Source organism: Bombyx mori, chromosome 5, assembly GCF_030269925.1.
Source record: "Bombyx mori chromosome 5, ASM3026992v2".
Lineage (NCBI taxonomy): Eukaryota > Metazoa > Arthropoda > Insecta > Lepidoptera > Bombycidae > Bombyx > Bombyx mori.
Genome location: NC_085111.1, coordinates 2,561,811 through 2,583,924, shown reverse-complemented (window position 1 = coordinate 2,583,924; position 22,114 = coordinate 2,561,811). Strand labels below are relative to the sequence as shown.

Below are 22,114 nucleotides of genomic sequence, written 5' to 3'. Positions count from 1 at the left end.
TCTAGTTAGGACTAATTTTTTAAGGGATTTTATGACCTGGTAACTGAGACCTTTAAGTCATGTCTTATTTTAATGTATATAATATTCATATTTTTATGAAAAATGATATTATGGAGTGAAATGAAATGAAGATGATTAATTTGAGACATTAATCAACTGGGATGAAATTAAATGAGATGATATGAGATGAAATATAATCTCAGTAAAATGGTGGTCATTTACTAAGATTTTTTCAGTGGAATTTTTAGAGGATCCCGAGAAGTTACGTCCAGCGGCTTTGTTTCATTTTCCCACATTTGTGCACTTTCACAGATATTAAACAGTTAATAAACCACCATTATTACACATTTAAGCCCGAAGAAACACTAAATAGACAAAATAAAACAAATCACACAACTTCACTCCTCGCGTTCCCGCCAGAAAGTCCAGTTAGGACTAAGACCGTGGAGAGCCATAGTATAATTCTCGATGACCTCAGTAAGTTTATTAGCCGACTGGATATTAGGAGGAAAGCTGTCGAATGTACAAGTAGCACCTTTGTAGCATCTTTTCCTTAAAAAATATCGGAGGCCACGCTCGAAGCTATTAGCGAATTTACCTGGAGCAAATTTCCATATCGAGGGGTGAAAGGTTTAAGCGACATTCCACTTAATACGCGACAGTTATCTTTGTAATTAGAGGTGCGTTTTATTTGGCATTAGCATCAACAGTTCGATATATTTTTGATTGACCTTTAATTAAATTTACTCTTTTGAAATACCTGAAAAAGTTTTTTGTAATATTTTTTCATTTAAGCTTTAAATGGCTATCTTGTAAAATTTTCAAAATGTCTCTTAAACCAAACAGCCTTTCAACTCTCGATATGATATCAAAGACCATAGTAAATAATAATAATAATAATAATAAGTGGTTTTGCCTGGCCCTGAATCCTCTCAGTTCATTACTGGAGGCTTCGAGGACGGGCTTTCAGTTTCGAAGGGGGGGCTTGAAGGTGTCCCACTTGTTCTACATAGATGACCTCAAGTTGTACGCTCCTCATGCTGCAGGCCTCAGGCGACTGCTTGACATCACTTGTGATTTCAGTAGTCGCATTAGGATGAGGCTGGGAGTCGACAAGTGTGCGGTTCTCCATGTAGAGAGAGGGAGCATAGTCTCATCGGATCGTTTACCTGTATCCGATGGGATAAACCTTCGGGCACTCTCCGAGGGAGAAACATACCGGTACCTGGGCATGTCGCAAAATTTAGGTATTGACGTGGCGGTCGTCAAACAGGCTGCATGCGACTTGTTTTATGAACGTTTGACAAAAGTGTGTAAGAGCCTTTTGTCGGGCGTGAATAAGACAAAGGCGTTTAACGGCTGGGCGATGCCCGTCCTGTTGTATACCTTCGGCGTGCTCAGGTGGACTCAGACCGAACTGGATGCCCTGGATAGAAAAATCCGCTCAATTATGACCCTCCATAGGATGCTCCACCCGAAGTCCTCGGTAATGAGATTGTACATTCCGCGGAAGTGTGGTGGCCGGGGCCTACTTAGCGCCAAGGTCATGCACAACAGTGGGGTGTGCAGTCTCAGGAAATATTTCCTATCGAGGGCTGACAGTGTGATGCACAGAGAGGTCATGGAATGCGACAAAGGACTGACCCCGCTAGCCCTGGCCAGAGACGGGTGGCAATCACCGGCGGTACTCAGTACATCTGACCGTGAGGCCATATGGAAAGGGAAAGAGCTGCACGGACGCTTCTTTCAGGCACTGCATGAGTCCCATGTGGACAAAGAAGCCTCCGTGCACTGGCTGCGATTCGGTGACCTCTTTGGGGAAACCGAGGGTTTTGTCTGTGCAATACAGGATCAGGTTATCAGGACGAACAACTATAGGAAGCACATTCTGAGGGATGGGACAGCTGACATCTGTCGATTATGCCGCCGACCGGGTGAATCCCTCAGACATGTCACCTCTGGTTGTTCTATGCTTGCTAACACTGAGTACTTGCACAGACATAACCAAGCAGCCAGAATCCTCCACCAAAAGCTCGCCCTTAAGTATGGCCTCATCGAACAGAGGCTACCGTATTATAAGTACCAGCCGGACGCTGTACTCGAAAACGACCGTGCCAAGCTCTACTGGGACCGGCCCATCATTACGGACAGGACTATTCTTGCGAATAAGCCTGATATCGTGCTGATGGACCAGACGGAGTCTCGGGTATTTCTGGTGGATATCACCATCCCCTACGACGAGAACCTCGTGCGGGCCGAGGCAGATAAAAAGACCAAATATTTGGACCTGGCGCACGAGGTGACCGACATGTGGAGGGTGGTATCTACAGAAATAATCCCGGTAGTTGTGTCGGTGAATGGTTTGGTCCCTAAAAGCCTCTCAAAACATCTCGAGAGGCTTGGTCTCAACAAAAAGTCGGTGGTGGCCCAAATGCAAAAAGCAGTCTTGCTCGACAATGCCCGTATAGTTCGCCGGTTTCTCTCCCAATAGTCCCTAACGTTCCGGCCGATTGTTGCCCACCTCGCCGGAGTGTGTCCTGCCGTCTTCCCAGGCGTGGCAGTGTTTAATACACTATAATAATAATAATATTATAAAGAGGAAAGATTTGTTTGTTTGTTTCGAATAGGCTCCGAAACTACTGGACCGATTTGAAAAATTCTTTTTCCATTAGAAGCCGACATTGTCCCTGATGAACATAGGCTACTTTTTATAATTTTTTTTTATTTTATTTTTTTTGGTTTCATGTGTGTTTTAATGTTTCCGAAGCGAAGCGAGGGCGGGTCGCTAGTAGTAAATAATCAAATAGAAGCAATATAATTTTAATTAGATTTTCGAATGTTTTTAGTGGTGGTGCCGTTTATGCTTATCGTTTATGGACTGGGTTGTATACCTCAAGCGTATCTGTTCAGCTTGGGTCGCAGGCCAGCGCTCAACTCGATGACCTTCGTAATTATAAATGTTGTCTTCGGTAAGTTTACACATGTTTGAAGGGCGGGGCAGCCGTTGTAACTATACTTGAGAGCTTAGAACTTGTATCTCAAGGTGGGTGACGCATTTACGTTGTAGATGTCTATGGGCTCCAGGAACCACTTAACACCAGGTGAGCTGTGAGCTCGTCCATCCATCTAAGCAATAAAAAAATTAATAAAAAAAAAATGCCGCTTCTAACTGTCTCAATTAAATTACGCTATTTATACAAATTTTTTTTTTATTGCCTTTGTAGGCAGACGAGCATACGGCCCACCTGATGGTAAGTGGTCACCGTCGCTCATGGACGTCAACAATGCCAGGGGCAGAGCTAAGCCGCTGCCTACCATAAAGAACTCTCCGCAAGCCTCGTTTGAAGAAGGCATTTATACAATTGTTAGTCTTTATCCATTGAACAGATTCTCGAACTTTAACTTAAATTCTCTTTTGGCACTTTATGTTGCGTTTGGTTCTATTTTAACAGTAGTCATTTGCAGGTGAAACAACTATACTAATGAAAATATTTGAAGGTGAAATCTTAGATTTTTTTCTTCAATTCATGGTACTATCGCCACAATACAACATGGCGAACGCTTTCGTAAAAATAAAACAAATATTTCTATACAACAGCGAGTGCACTATATTCAAGAGGAAGAACTTGTGTTCAACAAAAACGTTCCATAAGTGTTGTCGTGAGTAATTCTTTTATCTTAAATTTTTTTTCCTACCTAAGCCTTGAGATGCTATATCAGCGTCGCCTTAACTAGTAGGTGAGCTCATGGGGCTCAAACCTGATGACGTTGCTAACACGAACCCTAGCAAGAGCCGTGCTTCGCAGAATCTACCACCGGATCGGAAACACTACCCACTGAGAAGATCCGCCGAGAAACTCAGTGGGCTGTGTCTGACGGTGTTCTTTTATCATGTACTGGTGGTTGGGCGCGGTTTTGAACTGGTTTGTACCACCATGCGTAAGTAAATATAGTGGCAGCATCAATTCCATCCTCAATGCGTATCTTCTTTCCAAATTCTCCCCAATATTTTCCCTGATTTTACTGGCGTACCAACATCACGCTTGCACGGCTATGTTCAACAATCCTGACTGTTTCTGTAGCGAAACATTTGAATATTCTTATTTGAGAGGGCGGATTGGCGTTTCACAATTTTTTTTTATTGCTTTGGATGGGTGGACGAGCTCACAGCCCGCCTGGTGTTAAGTGGTTACTGGATCCCATAGACATCCACAACGTAAATGCGCCACCCACCTTGAGATATAAGTTCTAAAGGTCTCAGTATAGTTACAACGGCTGCGTCGCCCTTCAATCCGAAACGCGTTACTGCTTCACGGCAGAAATAGGCTGGGTGGTGGTACCCACTCGCGCGGACTCACAAGAGGTCCTACCACCAGTAAAAATGCCACTAAGAAGTCTTCCTCATGTGTTAACACCAACTGAACCGCGATTTCATCAGCCCAACTAATGCAATATGAAGTCGGAAAACAGAAAAAAACGTTATTACGGATTGTATAGCTCTGATTACAATAAAATTTCATGTTATTAATCCAGGAAAAAGTATTCGTTCGTATAAATTCGACCATGGAGTAAGTTTTTTTTTTTTATTGCTTAGATGGGTGGACGAGCTCACAGCTCACAGCTTTCGGATTGAAGGGCGGCGCAGCCGTTGTAACTGTACTGAGACCTTTAGAACTTATATCTCAAGGTGGTTGGCGCATTTACGTTGTGGATGTCTATGGGATCCAGTAACCACTTAACACCAGGTAGGCTGAGAGCTCGTCCACCCATCTAAGCAATAAAAAAAAGTCAAGTTCCAAGCGTTAAACTTTTTGTGTTAGCTGATCTAAACATCTAAAAGTGATTTACTGTTTCCAGCTAAATGTGGCATCCTCCAAAAGTGTTTCACAAGAAAGAGTTACTTGGCAGGAAGGGCCGGTATACTAAAGGAAATCATTCAGATGTTATCCGTAGCGGTTTTATATATTTCGATACTGCTTGTACTCGAGTACAAGGTTTTACAGAGAATGTGGACTTTCGTTTGGGAGTTGAGGATGACAAAATCATGCGAGGCTAATTTGAGACCGGGTGCCCAATGCGAGATGAACGATGCTTTGGATAAAACCAAGCGACTGAGAATCGATAGTGAGATTTAAATACAATAATTTCTTAAAAAAACTCAGTGTAGATACTAAGGGAGAGAGAGAGAGAGAAAGAGTATTATTTATTGTATACCAAATAATTAAATAAACAATGCGATACAATAAATACAAAAAAAGTACGATTGGCGGTTTTATCGCTAAGGGCGATCTCTTCCAGACAACCATCAGGTGGTAAAGAATCATTTGGAAACGAATCACACGCGGTGTATCATATCAGTGAAATATATATACACACATACATACATATATGCACATACACATACATACACAAATACATAATTATTAATAATTTTGCTTCTTTACACATAAATAAGAATAAGCAATTTACATATCAAAACGTACCTAAAATACCTTTGAAACATAAATATGTGACACAGCAAAACTAAAATACCTTTGAAACATAAATATAACTAGATTCGTGACGCAGCAAAACGTTTGCAGAAACCAAAATGGACACGTTTGGCGAATATTTGCTCGCTTTGAACGTAACTAAAAAGATGTCCGGTTATTACGTTGTACACAACGTGTACTTGGGCATGAGGAAGGGGGAGATTGTAGCACTTTCCGGACTGAAAAGGCACGGCAGATTAACGTTTTGCCAGGTTCTGGCCGGGCACTTAATGCCGAGTAGAGGGCAATTGCAGTGCATGTCGCAGTGGAGCTTAAAGCGACAACCTCATTTGGTAAGTGCAAAATTATTATGAAAGTGATGTATGGTGAACGTATACTCATCAAGATAGAGTCTTCTTTAGTATTCAGTCTCTTTAGAGAGATTCTTTATTGTATATGAAATGAATAAGGAATGTGAAACATTAAATGCGAATGTTAACGGTAGGCAGCGGCTTGGCTCTGCCCCTGGCATTGCTGACGTCCATGAGCGACGGTGACCACTTACCATTAAGTTGGCCGTGTGCTCGTCTGCCCACAAAGGCAATAAAAAAAGTACAATTGGCGGTCTTATCGTTAACAGTCGCTAGCGTTAAGTATCGCTAGCGGTCTCTTACAGACAGCCATCAGGTCGACAAGAATCAGTTAGAAATGAATTTTACACGATATACCTATCAAATTTAAATATATATACACATACATACACAAATAAAGTACATATATACATATATTTATAAATACAAGAACAAAGTAATAATAATTATAATTATCAAGGGGAGATGTTAAGTGGTTATCATAATCTCATGGGGGATCATACATGTGGGTATCATAATTATCAGGTAGCCCAAAGACATCAACAACGTAAACGCCGTCACACACTTTGAAACACGATTTCTAAGTCTCAGTTCTATAGTATGACAACGATCCCACCCTTCAAACCGGAACGCATTACTGTTTCTCGGCTGAAATAGGCAGCGTGGTGGTGTCTGATTCGTATAGTCGGTAGGGCCCTGAAAACATCCTTGGGCTCACGATGTACCCCCAACATCTGCAAACCGTTGAGATCCACACACTACGCGTGGCTTTTGGGGGCGGAAAATTCGCATGAGGCTACTGCCCATAAAAAGGGTAATACTGCCTATCGGTGTGGGCTGACAAAACTACCTATCTTAAGAAACATCCTACCAGTAGTATTAAGTGCTTCAATTCTCAAATGCTTCACAGTATTGCCAGCAAATTGCAATTAGTTGTTCGGAAGTGTCGCTTCCTACGTGGATGACGGCATACGACGCTCTAGAACTAATCGGAACATTGCGAGGTGTCCCCAAGGATCATATTAAGCGACAATTGAATGACCTTATCGAAGCTTTAGGTATTATCAATCACATTGATCATCCGATTTTCCAATACAAACTAACTATTCTTTTATGCTGCTATTTTGATTTATCGTATTATCGATCCTATTATGAATCGATTAGAAAGTTAAGATATTGGAACAGAAATTATACGGCACAGTTTGTTTTTTTTGTTCTGGTCAGGATGAAATCTCTGGACTTCCGCCCTCCACTGGAGATGGTGGGCGGAACATGTCGGAGTCGAACCGACTAAAACCTCCTGTCGCTCAACAACCAACGTCCAAGCCTCGCATGAGACAGAACTCATGAAAAGGCAAAGGGGGAAGCGTTTAGTGCGGAACACATCTCTCCCATAACCCTCCCCCTCGGGACGCCGGACCGGCGGTCGTCGGCGCCACGACCACCAGCCCTCGCGGTCAGCAGGCTATCCGAAGCCCGCCTAGATGGCGCCGGTTAGTGTGAGTTATCCTACGGAATACCCCGCTGGGCCAGAACCAGCGTGGGTCGAAGATAGCCGGCCTTCCATCACCCGGATGCTCTTGCGTAAAACGCGTGCAGAGCAGCTTGCACGTCGTCTTCTTAGGCCCCCCCTCGCCGACATGTGAGGGTGACCCGAAACACTTAAGAGGGCCAGGCTTCGATCAACTGTTGATCGAAGGGGCCAGGGCTTGGGCGAGATCCGCCTCCCGGGCCCCCGCTCGACGGCGGCGGGCTTGTGCGTGACCGACGATGGTGGCCTAATTTATATCAGAACTATTAGATTGAAACACAATTGCAAATTGGCGTGTTTTGTTTAATTAATTATAATATGACTACAATCGCGAGTGGTTCTAATAATAGTTATACCTTTGGTTTTTTAGTAAAATGCTAATAACGGTGACCCATTAATTCCGTTGCAGATTTATTGGATTTAGCCCATACAAGGATTAGCCGGATGCTATCAGCTGATCGTAGCCGTGTCCGTTTCGCGGCTGCCATTATTGGCGCACCGCCTATATTAATATTGGACGAATGCACGGTCTATCAAAAGTTCTTCGTACAACGAGCAATGTATTCGATATTATACGATTTGAAAAAGAAGGGACATGGTTTATTGATTAGTTCTAGCATGTAATTTATTTGGCTACTTATCACAAAAGTATTCTAGAACACTTAAAAATCACACCTCATTTAAGTATTTGAGATAGCAGACTATTTCAAACGATGATATATCATAAAACTACTATTACGGTTTAATCTCACGATTTTTATTGTCATTATACTTTATTACATCCGACGTCTCGGATACTTTACAATTCGATACGTCAAAACTAATATCATGTCAAACGCAAGATTAAACAGTAAAATCAGTCTGGATTATAACAATAATGATAACTTGCAACAAATCATACATGGTCATTCGGCCCCAATTTAAGATTCCCTATTTTATGGGTACCAGAGATAAATATACTTACATAACTTTAAATATATAGGTACATATATAGATAATAAACACCCAGACACAAAGCAAACAAACTTATTCATCACACGATGTTTGCCCGAATGCGGGAATCGAACCCACGACCCTCGGTACAGCAGTCAGGGCCGCTAACTATTGCACCACCAAGTCAATCGAATTATTATGTGAAAATCAGAGATAATGGAGATGAAATCTTTAATACTTATTTTCGTGTTGTAGAATTAAGTGTACTAAAATCAAGTTTTTATTGCAGTGTAGAATCTCATCTACCTATGACCAACCGTTTGGCTTTCATCATAGATGGAACCACGTACGACATCGGTACTGTAGATAGCTTAGTGGATAGGTACAGCCAGAAAGGGTATACTGTTGTTGTGCATCTAAAAGACGACGTGGACGTTACGAAAATGTTCGGAAATTACTTTGATAATTTCATAATCAACGATACGTCTGAGGTGAGTACCAAGCCGAGGTGAGTACTAAGCCGAGCCGAGTAATTGCACTCTTTAGGAAGTTTGCGTTCGTCGATAGAAACTTTTTTTTTTATTGCTTAGATGGGTGGGTGGACCAGCTCACAGCCCACCTGGTGTTAAGTGGTTACTGGAGCCTATAGACATCCACAACGTAAATGCGCCACACACCTTGAGATACAAGTTCTAAGGTCTCAAGTATAGTTACAACGGCTGCCTCACCATTCAAACCGAAACGCATTACTGCTTCACGGCAGAAATAGGCAGGGTGGTGGTACCTACCCGCGCGGACTCACAAGAGGTCCTACCACCAGTAAAAAACTAACTCGGTCTGTCTGTTACGTTTTCAGTAACTTACTCAACCGATTTTAACAAAAATTGCGTGGCGATAGTCTGAGCCGTGGGGGCAATATACGCTGCCTTCGTATCCCCTGCTCAGCATGCTTAGTGCGAGTTTTTAACGTTCTCGATAGCGTAAAAGTTAACTCAAATTTGTATGCAGTTGGTACAGCGCCCCTAGCGGCAAACGTAGGCCAACGCTCCAACTTCATACAAATTTGAGTTAACTTTTACGCTAACGAGAACGTTAAAAAACTCGCACTTAGCACACAGAACGGATCTCCGCCCGCGCTATATAGTCCACGCATGCATACTTAATAAGCTTAAAGAATAAGCTCTTCGCAGTGGAGTCGCTTATTTATAAAACCATTAAAACATCACAGGTGCTGGTCAACGTTCAAATTTTAGACAGTTTGAACTGGATGGAAGTGTTTGATAGAATGGAAAAATTGAAAACCAACAACGTTCAAGTATACTCATACGTCGTCACCGAGATACCCATCGATTTTATTTACAATTCGATTTTAAGCAAAGAACAAGGGAATAGAGTGGTCGAGGATCTATTCTCGTATTCTTGGTTAAAGACAATACTGCCGCGTAAATTGAAACGAAGCCCTTCACAGCGTGCACTCCAGGCGCTCAGTGCTTTTGAACCAAAATACGCCATAAACACTTTGAAGGAATTGCCTTGGTCTGTTATATTTCATAGGTAGTTCGTTTAAGATCCCTTCGATTGCTGATGGAAAATGAGAAAAGCGTAAATTTCGTTTTAAAATAAATGGCAGTAAGTTAACGCGCAGTCTCTAAAGGCAGGTGTCTTTTTAGTGGGTGTGCGAAAAGTGTAGAAGATTTAAGCATGAATATGAATATCAAGGTTTTAATTTTAGTCATTTTAAGAACATGTGTATTTTATGTTAAACTTAATTATATAATTTTATGTTAAATGTGAAAATAAATTATGGAACAAAGCATTTGACTTTAATTATTTTTGGGTTACCAATCAAAAGCAGAGTTAGCAATGAAAATAAAAGATTCCAACACCAATTAGCAAAATATGTAATCCAAATGCCATTAATAAAACGGGCTGTTATACATAATTCACATTATTTATTATAAAACCAAATGGTTACATACCAATGTACGACGTTATTAATGCAGCAAATGTATTCACAAAACCAGCTTTCGTAGATAGGGTAAAACCCCCAGAAGTCAGCCCTGCACCAGTACTCAGCCTTTATAGGTTTTATTTTGGTATAAATAGTGTTGAAATGGACTTACACCATTGAAATAACGTTTAATCAAATCTATGTTCTCTTGTTGGTTACTGTGCACATCTAAGAACCGATAGCGTGACAGGTTGATCCTCTGTACTCGTTCATTTCCACTGCCGCCAACGAAAGGACAGGATGTGTTACTTTTGCTATTTTTTTCGTAAGGAAACGTGTTCGAGGTTTTGGTAAGTTTTTCTATGAATTTCTTGTAATTGCTGGTAGATTTTTATGTTATGTTGTTGTATAATGTTTTTTCTACGATAACATTAAGCATTAGAGGCATTTTATATGTTTATTTCGTTTCAATTTAGGGGGCCGACTTCTGGGTTACAATTTGTTAAGGTTGATCCAGAAGTCAGCAGCAAGGGGCTGACTACTGGTTTTTTACGATTTTCTTAGAATTCGTCGAAATTAACACAGAGAATAGTCCTTGTTATTTGCTTTGGATTGAATATAACTCTTAGATGACCAAAATATTATTTTACCAGTAGTCAGCCGTGTATAAAAGTAAAATATATGCTGAGGGCTGACTAATGGACTATTAACTCCTATAGTCGGCCGTTAGTTCTATTGTGTAATATTGAACTTTAATGCATGTTAATAAGGATCAAGTTAAAATCTTATATTCTAGAGTTTCATAATGTCGAAACGACCAATCCACCAGTACAAAGAAGAGCAGTTGTCATAGGCTATGGCCGCGATCAGAAACGGGATGAAGATTAGAGAAACTAGTCGAGTTTTTAGCGTACCATGAGGGACTCTACAAGATCGCCTGCATTTAAGAGTCCCAGAAGCACCTCGTAAAATGGGATCAGACTTAGTACTTACCAAAGACGAAGAAACTGTCTTGAAAGACTGGTGCATTGCTTTGGCAGAATGTGGCTTCCCTTTAAATGTGATGATCCTTTATACTGTCCATAATATTATTTCCCAAGAAAACAGACCTAACCCATTTGTAAATAATAGGCCAGGGAAGAAATGGAACTCATTTCTTAAACGAAATCCGGAGTTAAGAGAATCAAAATCGCTATCGATGTTTTAAACAGAGCAAAGAATATGGTCGGTACTGAAAGCCTAAATTCTAAAGTAAATTCAATTAGCCAGGCCGTCCAAATCGATACCTCAAGTTCTATTAATTCTAAAAATAGCGTCAGAATCAGTTGAAATTCTTCATGTTAGTTTGCCAATTATAGGGAATTGCACATTAGACAATAATTTCATTAATTTAACCGAAAGTGAAGTACCCTTAAATGACTTCGAATTCATAACAGACTTTGAAGACTTGCAACAAAGTCATGAAGTCCAGGAAACAGGAGCATCTGAATTCACGCAAGAAGATATAAACTGCGTCGAAGCATGTTCATGAATAGACGAAATATTGGTTAAAAAGCAGAAAAGAATGAAAGCTAAAAAAAGACTGAAGAAGAAAGACAAAAGAAGGAAGAATAATTACAAAAAAGGAAAGCTCAAAAGTTTTGATGTCCAAAAAAGTATAAGTAAGAAGAAAAGTACGACATGCACAGTAAACAGAATAAGATGCGATTCGTATGAAGAGGAATTGACTAATGACACAGATATAAACGACTTAAAAAATATTGGTTGTGACAATTGTCCTGCGTGGTATCATTTAAAATGTACTATATTTGCAGGTGAAGACTATGAAAATGTCTATAATAAAGAATTTGTATGTCCAACGTGCAATAATAAGTAAAAGGCTGACTATAGGGTAAGACATGGCTGACTTGTGGAGAAATGAGGCTGACTACCGGTAAAAAGTGCCATATTTTGTTTGATATTGATTTTTTATATAATTCTAAGAAAATTTAAAAAAAAATTGTATCTCTTTAGTAAAAATAATAAACAAACTTTCTGTAAAAAATTTTTTTTTTCGTTTAAAGTCTTTTATTTTTAAAAATACAGGTGAATCAAGTTAAGAATCCCACTAAAAGGCTGACTACTGGGTGTTTTACCCTACCTACATTTAAATTTTTTCTTAGCAATGCATTTGAAATTGATCCAAACCAATTACTGAAATTGACTGATATGCTATGAAATTGTGAATAATGAGAAACCTTTCCTCCAACGATGCATTAAGAACTTTTTTCTTGCGTGCTTAAGCAAAAAAAAAACGTACAAAAAGTGCCGCTTAAACAGCATCCTATAGTTCAGTTTAACGTGTTAAGTGTAAGCCCTTCCGCCGCGAAACGAAAATAAACCAAAAATAACCACCGGTGTGCTTAGTGCGAGTTTTTTAACTTCTCGATTGCGTAATAGTTAACTCAAATTTGTATGGAACAGCGCCCCTACGAGAAGTTAAAAAATCGGTTGTCTGTAAAGTCGGTTTACTGACGATAATTGAACATGACAACGTCACAAGAAAATACTGATGGAATGGTTTCATTTTTCAATTATCGCAATTATCGTTGCTATAAACAATTGACACCACATTCACTTTTCACTGAACTTCATACTGGACGAAAACATGTAAATGTATTATTGTATAGCAGCTGTCCATGCGGATGCATCGCTCACATCGCCTCAGAGCGAGGTAACGCCGCATGAGTCATGTTTTTTTGTGCGTGCAGCCGGCTCCATCGAATTATAAGACGTTGTCACGTCAAAAAACTCGCACTCAGCACATTGTTTTCAAACTTTGACAGTAATGTGCTCTTGCTCGATTTGCGATGTAATGTAGTAAATATAGTCAAGTCCGATGAGCGGAACGTGGAGTGGATTTGCGATTCATTTCGCGGAGGAAGTGTGCTAAGGGCAAATGGTCGAGGTACTAGATAAATTTCTAACATAGTGAATGAGGGGTACCATGATACATTTCAAAAGATTTAAAAAAAATGCTTGCTTGTATAATACCAATGTAACGGAACACAAAGATTGGACATTAATTGACTAGGATACTCTCAATGTTGATAATTTCATAATCACCAAATCATTTTCATAAAACTTCGTAAATAGTAAGACTATGACTGGTTATAATATACTCTATTTGGTGATTGCAAAATTGACTCTAAAATCTTACCATGTTATTAATGACATGGTGTAACTTTTAAATACAGTGAGTTGTTTCTTTCAGGTGCAGTCTACCAATGTGTATAAGATTAATAATAAAACTAAAAAGTTAAATTATTTGATTGCCAAAACCTAAGTAATAGGATGATTTAGATAAATGCAAGAAATAGTAAAGATCAAAAATACTTGCAAGTAATCATTCATAATGCACCCTCAATTTTGTTAGATAACATACATTATAATACAACATTTCCTAAAAAAATTTCATAATCCCAATATCATGCATGACTGACTACAACTAGAAGAGGCCCGCATTAATCATCAGCACTGAAAGATCCAATCAGTACTCATCCATCAATGTATTTATTCTGATGTTTTTAGTAAAATTATACCTCTAGGGAGTAATCAAATTTGATAAGCCATTTTCAACTTTAAATCAAAACAGCTTAGGGAAGCAATGATCATTTCCAATTTTGCTTAGAGAGATCTCTATTATTTTGGCTCAAACATGACTTTAAACAAACAAAAGATATTGTCCTTAGACCTATGTTACAGCATAGGTATCAATAGTTTTTTTGTATACATTACTGAGATCAATAAATAAGCATAATATTCATGTTTACTCTAGTGCCTCTCTTATATGTAACCATGAACACAAATTCCATATTAATTGAACACAACAACCATACAGTTACAATTCAATGTAAAGTTGTATGTGATCTGTGGAGTTCGGCTGATGAGCCCCTAGCATGAGCCATCATGTTCTCGATTCGGTTAGTGGTCTCACGTACCATGGAGAACTCGGACAGGTCTGGGAGATCTAAAACTATATGAGCAGATAGACGTTTGTACACAGAATTGGAATCTTTTTTATTTCTCCTACTTTCTTCATATTTTAGTTGCTGCTTTAAAAATATGCACTGTTTTAACATTTCTTGTATGTTTTTAAAGCTTGTTGCAGCACCATCCATAGATTTTACAGCACTGAAAATTTAAATATACAGAAAATGTTATGCAATTGTGTAGACATAAAAGACCATAAACAATGTAATATTTCAAAGGAGTTTTGTTTCCTTCAAACACAAAACATGTACAGCAGAAAGAGGTTGTAAGCTGGCATTAACTTGAAGGCAAAATATATTTATATTGATATATACAAATATAATAGGTCAGGGAAAAAGTCTTTTCACATTATAGTATGTATGAACTTGTAATAAAATCAGTTCAGCCTCTTCAGAATTTGTCAGGTTAACATCACGAGAGGACTGCCAAAACCAATTGCCGCAGTATTTTGATCAGAAGCCCCAAAATTTCTATAGCAATGGAATCGTGTCCCTACCAACAAGATGGCAAAAACTTATCGAACAAAATGGTACCTACATGCTTTAGTTAAATATAAATAAATGATATTAAAAAATGTTGTGAATTTTCTTAAAAAATGTGAAGAAACTTTTTCCCCAACCTATTATTAAAATATCTTTTAATCATTAAATATATTTAGATATATTAAATTATATATTTTACAGAATGTACACTTCAAAAGTCAATCATGATATATTTATATTTATGTAACATGATCTGAACATAGAAAACTTAAGTTATGAGAGCTAAATTTACCTTAATGCATATTCAACATCATAACACCTCCCTTGCAATTCATATTGTAGTTTTGTGACCTCAACTCTTCTTTCCACCATAGGAGGCAAGGCCTTCCTTACATGTTCTTGTAATCTGTACAGTGCTAGTGAAGGTTCGTTGGCTACGATGTGCATATTCTCAGATATTCTTTCAGCAGCTGGAACATCATGAAAAATACTTTTATTTCGACCATTATCACCACAAAGCTACCAATTTTAAGGAGTAGTGTCATTCAGGTAGCAGTACCCGGTCTTTGAGATCCAGCAAGCGATGGATCGTAAGCTCAACTACTCATATTCGTTGATATATAAGCAGGAAGTATAATTTGATCTGCAATGCCCTTTTTAAGTATTTTGAATACCTACCCTTCTTTGCTTTAGTTTCTAATTCGGCATCTCCTTGGTAAACGAAAGCCATTATGACTTTTCAAAATTAATCTCAAGATCTACTTTAGAATTTGCTGTGTATTAATGATTTAGTAAACAAAAAACTTTGACATCAGATAATTTCTAGACATAGGGCGTACTATTATTGATCGAAGCATAGGGCCTTAAAATTTTAACAGATTATAATACTTTTACTTTAAATACTTTGTCTTTCTGCTGCCTAACTACTATGCATTTTTTTGTTCTATTTTCTTCAATTATCTGATTCAGTTATGAGATTTGTTTTTAAGTTTTCTGAACAGCAAAAATTGCGTACGGTACCGTAATATATTAAGTGTATAATCTATGGTACCGTATAGACATGCGTAGTTCCGGACCGAAATAGTTCCTGGAACTATGTCCTCATATGGAACTATATCATTCAATCTGAGTTGTCAAAATTAACATGTTCAGACAGTTCCATTTCCATTCCAAGTGTACTGTTATGCAGGAACTACGAACGCGTTGAACATGACGGACATGCGGACATGATTAGAGCATAGGTACCGCGCGGCGCGGAGGCGTGGCGCGGCGAGTCCACCCGAACGAGTCTCGAACCGACACGAGTCCACGTAAAGAGATAAGGCGAAATATGGCACGAATACGAGGGAGTGAGATGGAGGAGTACATGAATCTGCGTGTGGAGCTCTTTCATATTACATTTTTATTAATATTGAAGTTATGCTCTACGACTTACGTGTTACAGTCGATAGTTGAATAAATTAAAATGTTTTGCTATGGATTTTGACCTTGACCATGCATCATTCCTACGAGCACTTAACCTTAAGTGTTTGTAGACCATTTCTTAGAAAATCATAATTCAAAATTAGAGAATTTTAAAACATTCACCACTTTCGCTATTCGGTATCTCGGTTATGGGAAAAAGGTTGTAAGGCTACAACGAGCTCAATTTACGTTGTATATCAGAATAACGTGGTATTTTAATTAACAATTGATAGGTTATAGTTTCCGGTGCATCGTACAATACATTGACAAATAATGAAAGTAGTAGAGTAATTGAAATTATGACAAAGTAATTACAGTATATTAATAAATTATGCAACCAGCTGTAACAATGAACCTAAAACTAAAAACCTTACGAAATAATAATTTGTTATCGAGCAACACTTCCGGCCTCACATAATTATTATTTACGAACTTAGGAAATATATAGAACTTATTATTGTCTTATAAAATAATTAGTAATTTCATAATCAAGTAAATAGTTCATTCATATTTCTTTATACTTATAATATTTTATGGCGCCTTCCGCTTGACAGCTTCCGGCGCAATAAGCCTTAATGCCATTTATGTTACATAATTCGATATTATTAAATAATAATTGTACGTAAATAATCAGCAGAATAATTAAGATGAACAATGTTTAATATTACCTACTAAGTTTGTATTAAAATAGGTAAAGATGATTGTACAAATACCGGCGGTTAGCATATCTCTGTTGCATCTGCGAAGCACTGCTCTTGCTAGGGTCAGTGTTAGCAACTCTCCGGTTGAGCCCCGCGAGCTCACCTACAAACGTTAGGGTGAAGCTGAAATAGCCTCTCAAGGCTATCAGCATAGGTAGGAAAAAAAAAAAAAATCTCTGTTGCATTCGTATTCTACCCACCGTAACCTGTACAAAAGAGAATATATTATTTCGTGTGGATGTAAATTGTCTCAATTGTCGCCACCACCCTGAGGATCCGTTTATAAATTACAATAATGATTGCCATAAGCGGCAATCTATTTTTATACAGTGTTTTTAAAAAATTGTATTTTTAATACCTTTTTTGAAAAATATTTTGTAATTAATAATAACTTAATACGTGATTCGCTACACTACAAACAGCTACTAGACTTAACATGTCCGCGGAACTAAACAGCTTCAAACAGCTACTAGACTTAATATGTCCGCGGAACTAAACAGCTACAAACTACAAACAGCTACTAGACATAACATGTTCGTGGAACTAAACAGTTCCGCGTGATAGGGTGGACTAGCGGCTATAGCAATTAATTAAAACGTAAATTAAATACTTGAAAACATTGTGTTGACTTGTATAAGAGAAAATATAATTCAGAATGACACCGCACATCAAAAGTAAAAAGAACATATTACAAATTCAAATATAGTGCATCATAGACAATTATACGTGGACAGCATCACGACCTTCCAACACCTTTTCCTGATGTTCACTCATGTTGCCGAGACACGTTTCTATATATTATGCATTAATCTTGCACAGTGTCTTTCAAATTTTACTTTTGACAATGGTTTTGTCATTACGTCAGCTAACTGAATTTCTGTGGGACAGTAGCTAATATTTATTAATCCATGCACGAAGTGTTCATGTATAAAATGGTACCGCACGTCTATGTGCTTCGACCTTTTGTTGAAGGATCCAGACTTCATAAGTTGAATCGAACTTTGGTTATCAACATGTAGATTTATTTTTATGTCCAAACCGGTTATTTCCTGTAATAGAGACTTGAGATACAATGCCTCTTTGCAACAGTCGGCTGCGGCTATGTACTCGGCTTCAGTCGACGATAGCGCTACTATAGGCTGCCTCTTGGATGCCCATGATATTGGTCCATCGGCTATCATTAGCACGGAACCAGAAGTGCTTCTTCGCGTCAATGGGTCTCCAGCATAATCCGAGTCGCTGTAAGCATCGATGCTCTCTATCGGTTTGTTTCGTTTGAATAAAATGCCTTTATGTTTGGTTCCCACTAAATATTTGAATATTTTCTTCACTTTTGTAACGTCTTCTCTAGTGGGGTTTTCGACCTTCCTGCTAACTAGATTGACCGCTTGTGCGATATCTGGTCTGGTTCTGGTAGACAGGTACAGTAAACTTCCCACTGCTTCCCTATAGGGATATTCCTTCTCCTGGGCAGTTTCCTGTATCGACTTTGAATCGCTACTTGCGGGCGTGTCACAAGGTTTGGCATTTTTCATGTTGTATTTTTCCAGTACGTCATTTATGTAGGATCTCTGAGTAAGAATTATTCCTTCTTTTGAGTTTTTTATTTCCATACCCAGATACGTACTTGGATTTTCATTCTTTTTCATTTGAAATTTGGTTTCAAGTTTCTTCAAAATAGCTTCGATCTTTTTCTTATCTTTTCCTAGGACAAGTCCATCATCAACGAATAGTCCGATTATTATTGACTTATCTTCGTTTATGAAAACGCATCGATCTGTTTTGATTGTCTTGAATCCCAAATCAAACATCGCTTGGGTAAGTTTTGTTCCATGTAAATGGAGCTTGTTTTAATCCGTACAAAGATTTTTTTAGTCGGCAAACTACTTCAGTAGTATTGCAGTTAGTCTCATAGCCAACAGGCAATTTCATATAAACTTCATCTGATAACTCTCCGTATAAGAAAGCTGTCTTGATGTCAAATGTCATGAAGTAGTAAGATTTAGATGCGGCAATTGCTAATAAAGTTTTTAATGCAGATTGACTTACTACTGGGCTATAAATGTCTTCGAAATCCAGGTTTCCTTTCTGCTCGCATCCACGTACGACTAATCTAGCCTTGTACGTACCGTCATCTTTAATCCGAAATACCCATTTGTTCGACAGTATTTTGTGTCCTTTGGCTTCTGACTTTTTTTTTTTTTTTTGTTGCTTAGATGGATGGACGAGCTCACAGCCCACCTGATGTTAAGTGGTTACTGGAGCCCATAGACATCTACAACGTAGACGCGCCACCCACCACGCCACTTGTCTACTAATACCCAGGTGTTATTTTTCTGTAATGATTCCATTTCAGATTGTATCGCCTTCTCCCAATTTCGTCTGTCGGTGCCAGTCACAGCTTCTTTGTATGTTAGTAAAGAGCAGTCATAGTCGTCATTATTTTCTGACGTAAACATAGTCACGCAGCGACTTAACTCATAATCTTTGGTCCATGCTGGTGGTCTCACGTCCCTTTGTGGTCTTCCACTTGAGGGAGATGGTTCATCAACATGATCTTGACTAGAGCTGGAATAAAGGGGGTTAGGTTCCTGAAAAGGTAAGTTCTCATTAATGTTGTTTCTTTTTTCTGGAATTTCAATTTGTTCTGTTTCAGGTTCTGGAGTAAGACCTTCGCGTTTCTCAGCAGGAGTACCGCTATAATGCATCGTTTCGACTACTTTTACATCTCTGCTGATAACAACATCATTCCTTTCGGGTATATATATTCTAAAACCTTTTGTATATTCCGCATATCCCAAGAATACTTCTGTCGCTTTGGCTGTGAATTTTCCTCTTCGGTTTTTGTTCATCACAAACGCTCTATTTCCGAATACGTGTAGGTGATTTCCTGATGGTGTTCGTTGTACCCATTTCTCAAATGGGGAATTGCCTTTGAGAGCTCTTGCTGGGCTTCTATTTATTAAATAGTTTGCAGTGTTTACTGCTTCTGCCCAAAGTTTTGCAGGAATATTGGCATCTATCATCAGACATCTAGCTTTATCCATCAGCGACCGATTTTTTCTTTCACTCATGCCGTTTTGCTGGGGGGTATAAGGTGCAGATAGTCTTCGGCTTATACCGTTATCTTTGAGGAATTTATCAAACGCTTTAGACCTGTATTCGCCTCCATTATCAGTTTGTAGATTTTGAATTTTCTTCTTATGAAACAGTTCAACAAAGTTTTTATATTCCTTGAATTTATCGATTACTTCGCTCTTTTCTTTTAAGAAATATACACAGCAGTATCTTGTATAATCGTCAATAAATGTTACGAAATACTTTGATCCGGCTATTGATTCGTTCTCAAATGGGCCACACACGTCACTGTGAATTATCTGGAGCACTTCGGTAGAGATTATTTGTCCATGGCTTTGGAATGGTAGAGTGGAAAATTTTCCTTTGATACAAGTCTCACAGGTACCCAAAGTTTTTTCTTTAAAGTTGAGTCCTCGCATCATTTTATTTTTAACCATTTCTTTTAGGTCTCTTTCATTGATGTGACCTAATTTCTTGTGCCATTTCATAATTTCGCTTTCATCACTAGGTGCGAAGTTTGCTGTCTCTTCCGGTTTATCAAATTCAAGATAGTATAATCCATTTCTTCTGTTAGCTTTTAATACAGTTTTCCCGCCTTTTATGACACTGGCTTGTTCTTTTTCAAATAGAACCTTATAGCCATGATCCGTAATTTTGCTTGCAGAAATTAGATTATTCGATAAATCAGGTACATATAATGTGTCAGAAAGACTAATTTTATAGCGTCGATCCTTTGTATAAAGTTCGGCTTTTCCTTTCCCTTTAACTTCGGTCGTATGTTTATCTGAAGCTAGCTTTAGAGTGTCAGTCGCGGGGATTAAATTATGGAGTATACTTTTATCACCCGTCATATGTGACGTACAGCCACTGTCAAGACACCATAAATTGCCTTTACATTTCGATGTTCCTGTTGTTAAACAGATGTTAAATGTCTTTTCTTGACCTTTAGTTTTATTGGGGTTATTGGGTTTCTTCTTTGACCAACAAGCTTCTGTGGAATGCCCTTTCTTATTGCAATCCTTACAAAATTGTACCTTTTTCTTCGTCTTTGTGTAGAAAGCTTCTGAAGCCTGAGGTTCACTATCTTCGGTTTGCCTTCTTGCTTCGTATTCTTCTACGATTTTTATTTTTAAACTGTCAGGACTTGGTAGAACATCTCTCGACTCAATTGCCGTTCGGAAGTTATCGAAATTTGTAGGTAAACTGTACAACATCATTATACTTAATAACTCTGGATGAATTTTGACATCCATATCTTCTAATTTACCTACTACATCCATAAAATTACTGAGATGGTCTCTCACATCTTCTTGTGGAGTCATTTTCTTTAATACTAGCTGCTTTAACAACGTAGCCTTTCTTGCCGGCCCTGAACTTTGGTGAATAGACTTAAGTTTATCCCATACCTCCTTGGATGTATTACACCCTTTAACTTGTTTCAGTTCTGGTGGAGATATAAGTAAAATTAGCTCTGACCTTGCCTTTAAGTCTTCCTTTAGGAACGCACTCTTTTCTTCGGCAGTCGTAGTTGCCGCTAACGCTTTTGCACCACTAGCGTATTTCCACAAATCGTATCTTACGAGAATCGCCTGTGCTTGTAAGCACCAGGTATCATAGTTTGATTTTGTCAGCGGTTCTATGTTTCTGATACTCGAGCTCATTTTAAATTTTTTTATTTTCTCATTTACTTACTATTTTAAATTTTAATATGCTTCTTCCATTTGCCACTAGATATTTATGTAACCACGCTCTGCTACCACTGATAGGGTGGACTAGCGGCTATAGCAATTAATTAAAACGTAAATTAAATACTTGAAAACATTGTGTTGACTTGTATAAGAGAAAATATAATTCAGAATGACACCGCACATCAAAAGTAAAAAGAACATATTACAAATTCAAATATAGTGCATCATAGACAATTTACGTGGACAGCATCACGACCTTCCAACACCGCGAACATGTTTACTGGAACTAGTTCCGACACTCAAAAGAACGATGTCATGTTCAATCCAGTTCCGAACATGATTAGCGCACGTCTAGTACCGTACCTACCAACACTACACTATGGAAAACATAGATTATACACTTATGATGGAA

At 38.5% G+C, this 22,114-nt stretch overlaps 2 protein-coding genes and 1 long non-coding RNA gene across 5 annotated transcripts in view; 2 read left to right on the top strand and 1 right to left on the bottom strand.

Annotated features, from left to right (window-relative positions):
- Positions 1-10,119, top strand: part of LOC105842460 (cholesterol transporter ABCA5) — a 44,129-nt gene extending 34,010 nt beyond the window's left edge. For both annotated transcript variants that reach the window (XM_021352051.3, XM_012695648.4), the window contains exons 25-32: positions 2,847-2,969; positions 3,466-3,660; positions 4,858-5,124; positions 5,583-5,824; positions 6,753-6,900; positions 7,783-7,993; positions 8,596-8,797; positions 9,535-10,119. In XM_021352051.3, coding sequence (XP_021207726.1) covers positions 2,847-2,969; positions 3,466-3,660; positions 4,858-5,124; positions 5,583-5,824; positions 6,753-6,900; positions 7,783-7,993; positions 8,596-8,797; positions 9,535-9,864 — 1,718 coding nt within the window. In that variant the 3' untranslated portion in view covers positions 9,865-10,119. The remainder of the gene's footprint in view (positions 1-2,846; positions 2,970-3,465; positions 3,661-4,857; positions 5,125-5,582; positions 5,825-6,752; positions 6,901-7,782; positions 7,994-8,595; positions 8,798-9,534) is intronic.
- Positions 10,120-10,398: 279 nt separating this feature from the next.
- On the top strand, positions 10,399-11,548 carry LOC134198868 (uncharacterized). Its single transcript, XR_009973125.1, has 2 exons — positions 10,399-10,607; positions 11,054-11,548. It is a non-coding gene; the product is annotated as an uncharacterized LOC134198868 (long non-coding RNA).
- A 740-nt stretch (positions 11,549-12,288) lies between these two features.
- LOC101735624 (BLOC-1-related complex subunit 8 homolog) lies at positions 12,289-17,448 on the bottom strand. Of its 2 annotated transcripts, XM_062668543.1 has the most exons (4): positions 17,295-17,448; positions 16,949-17,142; positions 15,064-15,241; positions 12,289-14,430 (listed from the first exon to the last, which is right to left on the bottom strand). In XM_062668543.1, exons 2-4 carry the CDS (start codon positions 16,959-16,961, stop codon positions 14,145-14,147), a joined length of 477 nt encoding a protein of 158 aa, XP_062524527.1. In that variant the 5' UTR covers positions 16,962-17,142; positions 17,295-17,448; the 3' UTR covers positions 12,289-14,144. The 2 variants fall into 2 exon arrangements, with proteins under 2 accessions (XP_062524527.1, XP_004932424.1); XM_004932367.5 differs by lacking the exons at positions 16,949-17,142; positions 17,295-17,448 and adding an exon at positions 15,450-15,820.
- Positions 17,449-22,114: the final 4,666 nt, after the last annotated feature.

Excerpts from the sequence above, each read along its gene's own strand:
- LOC101735624 (XM_004932367.5), bottom strand. The coding sequence starts at position 15,501 with ATGGCTTTCGTTTACCAAGGAGATGCCGAATTAGAAACTAAAGCAAAG. Across the intron at positions 15,242-15,449 it reads AGAAACTAAAGCAAAGAAGG|CTGCTGAAAGAATATCTGAG; the intron begins GTAGGTATTCAA and ends ATGATGTTCCAG. Across the intron at positions 14,431-15,063 it reads GATGTTGAATATGCATTAAG|TGCTGTAAAATCTATGGATG; the intron begins GTAAATTTAGCT and ends TTAAATTTTCAG.